Here is a 6,089-nt window from a genome sequence, read left to right as displayed (position 1 = left end):
TCACATTGTCCCGTGTTTATTTTTAGTGGTCCTCTTCAAAAATAAATGTTCTACAAAGTGTAAACCTGGGAAAAAGAAGATTCTGTATAATGTGACTCGTTTTGTCTTCCCACCATGCCATAGAACCTTATCTGCAAACTACAATAACCTTAATGAGTGTTTTTCTAATTCAGGGACCCATTATACGGCTCCAGTTTAGTGCAGATCTGCTGTGCAGTAATAGGACCTTTTTAACCATTTCAAGTAAAGCCCGTTAATGTCCTGTTTTTTTTTCTTCCATTCTGCGATCCTTTTTGTTCAAAAGAGAGCCGTCCTCCATCGGTCTGTCTTGTGGCCCTCTGCCTCAGCTTGCTCTTGTTGTTGGGTTTCTCAGCACGCAGGTGCAAACACTCTCACACACAACCAGCCCCTTCTTTGAGTGAGTACAATGTTAAACAAAGGCAAATGACATTAAAAGAAAAAAAAAAAAAAAAAACTTTTCACTCACATAGCCTTCCATGTTTGCAATCAACACTGAGATGTCAGGCCCCAACATTTAAGTTAAATTTCTTCATTTTTTGAACACACAGCAGAATAAACAATGTTTGGAAGCAAGGTCTCCTGGTGGCAAGTCAAATGTTCAGAGGTCTTTTCTTTTTTGTTGTTTGTTTGTATTTTTCTTGCCGTTCTCCACAGCTTAGTCCTGCTTTGCCAGGAGCTTCTGCTTCCAGGCCTCGTTCAAGTAAACCAGTCGCTTGTAGTTTAGAATAAAGAGAATGAAGTTCAGCACATATGTGGTGATGCAGATGATGCAGAAGTCCTTTAGGACAAAGTAGAGGATGTAGCCCAGGTAGAGCGAACCCACCACCGACAAGATGGATGTCGTCATGAGAATAAGGGCGGCCATTGCACTGACAGTCATTCCTATGGCAAGAAACAAAGACTAAGGCTTAGGCAAGTGACCGAGAGGGAAAAAAAACATAACCTTTTATCAAACATGCAACCTGATGAGTCTGCTCTTGTCACAAAGCTTTCCCCCTCACAGTTCTCTATTTATATGATGAGCCTCCTCGTGATGACATTCAGCTCAACCACTGAATAGACTGGTCAGTCTATTCAACTCTGTTGTCACATGAGGTGCAGTCATATTTCTAAAGCTGAGTCTCCTTGGAGTTTGTGCTTGTGATAGAAGCACAGATGAGGATTCTCTCTTGCTCCCACAATTATTTAAATTACCTACTCTTTAGACACGCATTATTGTGTTCTTGATTTAATACAAATCAATCTAATCAATGTTTACATATTGTCCATGTTGTTGATTATAAATGATAGATATTCAAATCCTGATGAATTGATGTGTGATCTACAACAAAATTAATCTGCAACTATTTTGATAATCAATTATTTAAAATATTCTTAACGAAAAGAAAAAAGTGAATACTTCCTGGTATCTTTGCTCCTCTCATAACGGTTAAGGAAATATATTTACTCTATGGAACAAACATAGATTTGAGGAGGCCATCTTGGCGTTCAGTAAACACATTTACCATTACTTGACATTTTATGGACCAAAAAGACCAATAGCTTAATCAAAAAAATAATCTACAGATTAATCAATAATGACAATAGCTGTTGGTTGCTTACCTACAAGACATACAATGGAGCAGGATCCAGAAGTGTAAAACAACTACTGAATAGTTTTTAAAACTGTAGTGTGGGACAATTAAAAATTAATGATTGTTACAGTTGAGCCCTCTCCAGATTAGTCCAAACAATGTTGATTTAGCCTGTCAGTGCCAGGTATATCTCTGTGTGGCGAACCATACTGCACCGTAAACTGCAATGATTGTTGCTGAAAAAAGGTGCAAAATTAGCAATGGAGATAGAGGAAGCAGTTTACAACTGAGGAAAGCAAAATTTGCCACTGATGTGTTGACTGCTTACAGAAGAGAGGGAACCGAGGTCAGGCCAAGTTGTCGCCCTATTTGGAATAAGCTAGGTAACATTTATATTTACTGTACCTGAATAATTATTGTATAGGAACTGTGAAGATTTCTCTGTATTCCAAAGTGTCCTCACTACCAGAGAAGGGAGACAAAGGCTTTGCAGTTTGCACTGCAGGTTTAAGTTAGATTTTTCAGCTAACTCGAAAAGTACAAGTTAACCGGATAATTATACTAAGGTAGAGGAAAAGATGTATTTACTTTGGTTACTTGTAATGTTGCAAATTCAGATTAAAACAAAGTACAATCCATTAACATCTAACAAATTACTACTAAATTAACTACCAAGCAGCATAAAGCATTGCGTTTACCAGCTACAGAATTTAAGTGATTACTTAATTCATCAATAATTATAATCAATTGTACTTTTGTCAAAAGCATTTTTATTTTTACTCAAGAGATTTTGAGTGCAGGGCTTTTAAAAGTAAACTTAAAAGATCTCCAACCACGAACGATATCAATTACTATAAATAGTGCTGTACTGCCTTTTAACATGAGAAATACCAAGAAAACTTTCTGACCATAGATCCCATAAAGAGAAACTAATTTATCCATTGTGACAGATGTTGATATCCTATTTATATTAATGAGTGTATTAGACCATTGTGGGTCTAATTCAATGCCTTATGGACCTATATTTGTATTTCTACAAATGTAATTTGATAGTGATTTAATTTGCTGGATTATCCAAAAAGACTATTGTTAGACGCAGCAAAGTCTTGGTAAAGGTCACAATTATAGCATTCATTTCACGTGAATGTGAAATGTAAATATTAGTTCTTAGCTGTACAATGGCACTGAACAGAACTTAAACTGTTGGTTATACAGATCTTTGAGTCGTGCCTACTTACAAATACTGGTAAATGCAAGGCTGTCAGAGTACTCCAAGATCTGAAACTGATTGGCCATGATTTTAATATTGAAATCTTGACACGCTGTAGCCGTTTGACTTAACTGGGCTGCTGTTGTCTGGCAAATGAGTGCTAACTACTGTGGCTAAAAGGACATCTTGTTCTTTGCCAGGGCCAGGTGGCCACACAAGTCTACAGACCCTTCAGCAGGCGGACATGTCAAACCAGCATGACTGAGTCAGCAATACCCCCATTGACGAGGGCAAATGGATGTAATCTAAGTGGGGAAACCCACAAATATTACATAAGCAGACAAATGTATCATGACTATTCACTGTCAGGACAAAATTTGACTGACACCAATAAATAATTATTAGAACCCCACAACTGCCATCACCTGACTCAATGTTACGGTTACTTCACTAATATGTTACAGTTGCAGTCTTAGGAGAAATTCAGTGAGTGTGCTTCAATGCATCAGCCTCTAACTTAAGCATTTCATGTATGTATACACGGCCACTTACAGCCATGTCAGTGTCATGTGGTTTGGGTTTAGTCAAATTAAGCCATGTCAGTGGAAGGCAAAGTACTGAGTCAGCATTAGATGCAATGCAACAGAACAGGACATTTTTTTCCCAAGTTAAATAAGAATGGCATGTTACCTAGTAGGAGCTGAAAGGCATAAAAGGCAAGCCCATAGACACTATTGGGTTGGTTCAGTGCACTGTCATTTCCAAAAATTGAGCCCAAGAGTCCAAATCCTCGACCCCACCTAAAAGAAGGAAAAGAAAGCAGTAAAGCTTTATTTTAGGAATTTAGAAGAAAACTTCAGCAATTTAGAAAGAATGGATGAGATTAGAGTACTATTAAAACCCAATGAGTCACACTTAATGGAAATAAGATTTACAAAAAGACAATGTACGAAAAAAGATTCCAGTGAAAGAAGTGATGAAATTCTTGCTATGAATACCCCCAAAAAATTCACTATTTCAGTCAGACTACAAGATCAGATATGTCTGAAACAGTCTCTGTCCTCTATAGTGCTCCAAGCTGAGTTTCATCACTTGCACAGCAACTATGTCTTGGATAAACGATCAATGAACAAGCTTCACAATAGTAGAAAATTGAAAATACACCATCTACTAGGCTAGGGTATATCACTTCTTATATACCAATTTTTTGCATATTATATACTTTTCTAATCTAATGCTTTTGTGAACACTGGAGTTAATTCAGCACGTTTCATTTGAGGCTGTAAAGCAGGGAAACAAAAGTAACTAAACTCATTTACCAAGAAAAAATGTCCAATTTTGTAACTTCACTAAGCACCACAGTAGACTTCTAAATGATATTCTGTCAAATGTGTGTGCAGAGGAATTTTTTAATCTTAATAAAAAAGATGCATGTAATAGTCTTATTGTACAATATAATTAGTAGTGTCATTTAATTATCACCTTGTTGGAAGCTTCCAATTCATTTCACTGGGGCGGGCATTAAGGTTTGTGTTTTTAGGCTTTATCTTACACTGATTACCATTTGAGGAGACATACACAACTAATACAATAAACTGTATAATCAAACAGATAGTATTACTTTTATCTAATCCTTGTAGTAACAGAGATTAGACTGCTGGAAACTAAGACTCTTTGGACTTAAAGGTCCAGTGCGTAAGATTTTGGTGAAAGGGATCCATTGGCAGAAATCTAATATAAAATAATCCTAGGAAATTATCACTTTCAATTCATGAAATACATGAAAAATTGAAACTGATGTAGTTTATTGTTGGTGTCAATGGTGAGACTGTCCCCAACTGTCAGACAGAGATTTTGCAAACTCACTTAACAAGAATGTAATGAGTCACAGACAGGTGACATTCCAGGTATGTTGTCGTTACGATTCCAAAGCCTGCACAGACTCTCATTCATTGAGATTAAAGATATTTCACTTGACTCATCAATGGTTGCATGTCCACGGTTAAGCCAGTGTGGCAACTAATCAGGATTGGTTTTGAGCATGTATCATCTTTACAATTTAAAGAGATGTTCATTTAAATCAGTGATTGCTTACTGAGTAAACTAACTTTGCAAACCATCAGACACAAACCAAAGCAATACTAAATCTGTGCAACTGTGGCTTGTTATCTAACAGCAATGAAACTTTTGGGTGGCCAACAATGCTACAGTTCCCCCTGGCCTTTAAAGCATCTACAGTATGTAAACTGTCCCTGGAGGTAGCCAAAGTTTAGTTTTAAACCCTGGTAGTGACATTAGCATGACAGCTAATGACAGCAGCACTACAGCTACCCTGAACATAGCCAGCAGGTTAGAAAGTTACGTTAGCCAAAGCTATCAACAGTAAGACGGCTAAAACCTGGGAACCATACATAGAGTTAGGTAGACTTGAATGAAAATGTCCCCCGGCAACAACACAGAAAGATCATCACGTTATTCAGAACAAGATATTGACATAATTTGTAATTAAGTGGGTTTTACATATGTATTATCCTTTCATACACAGGCGTGGCCCTGCGTGCTGTAAACAGTAGCAATTAGCCATTCATCAATTTATAATTAAATGATGCTGAGGGCTCTCTGCTGACAGCTAACTGGCTAGGAAGTATGACATGGGTTTCGTTAGCTAACGCTTTGCTAAAGTTAGCTTCGCCGGGCTAACTAGGTAGCAATTGATGTGCTTATTAAATGAAACAGTTCCCTTATTTCAGACACTAACATTCAGCCCGCAGCATGCTAGCAGGTAAGCTACGCTGCTAGCCCCAGTGTAAGCCGGGTGCATTTGACAGTTTGAACCGCAGAGCCCTTCCCCAGACTGTACAATAGCAGCCAGGCACCTCTATTGAGCGCCACTGTGTGTCGGCGCTCTTTGCTGAATTCAAATTACCTTGAGCTGAACACTTTGGAGCAGCTGATGGAGCTGCTGACATCGCACATCGCCGTGTAGCCCGGGTCCCGAGCCTTTTCCCTCTCGACGTGGAAGGCGTACAGAGACAGCAGAATGCCCAGCAGGCACACGAGGAGCCGGGCTATTCTCTCCCACCGAGGGGTGGACACTCTCAGGACGGGCGCCGCCATCACTCTCTGGCCTAGCTGGAGACACGCATACATACGCAGAGAGCTTGTCTGTGAAACGGAGCGGCGACGTGGAAAAGCGTCAGGACGCGCTACACCGTGAGGGGCGGGCCGCCGAGCAGCGGAGGACCGGGGAGGACTCGAGCCCTCTGCGGAAACACTGCAAACTA

General features: G+C 39.2%; 1 protein-coding gene across 1 annotated transcript; it reads right to left on the bottom strand.

The window, feature by feature from the left end:
• Positions 1 to 6,089, bottom strand: vkorc1l1 (vitamin K epoxide reductase complex, subunit 1-like 1). Its single transcript, XM_062406215.1, has 3 exons — positions 5,732 to 6,089; positions 3,496 to 3,605; positions 1 to 903 (listed from the first exon to the last, which is right to left on the bottom strand). The coding sequence occupies exons 1-3, from the start codon at positions 5,953 to 5,955 to the stop codon at positions 677 to 679; spliced, it is 561 nt and encodes a 186-aa protein (XP_062262199.1). The 5' UTR covers positions 5,956 to 6,089; the 3' UTR covers positions 1 to 676.

This window comes from Platichthys flesus, chromosome 15, assembly GCF_949316205.1.
Source record: "Platichthys flesus chromosome 15, fPlaFle2.1, whole genome shotgun sequence".
NCBI lineage: Eukaryota > Metazoa > Chordata > Actinopteri > Pleuronectiformes > Pleuronectidae > Platichthys > Platichthys flesus.
Note: the sequence above shows the minus strand (reverse complement) of the source record. Positions and strands in the feature narration are given on the sequence as shown.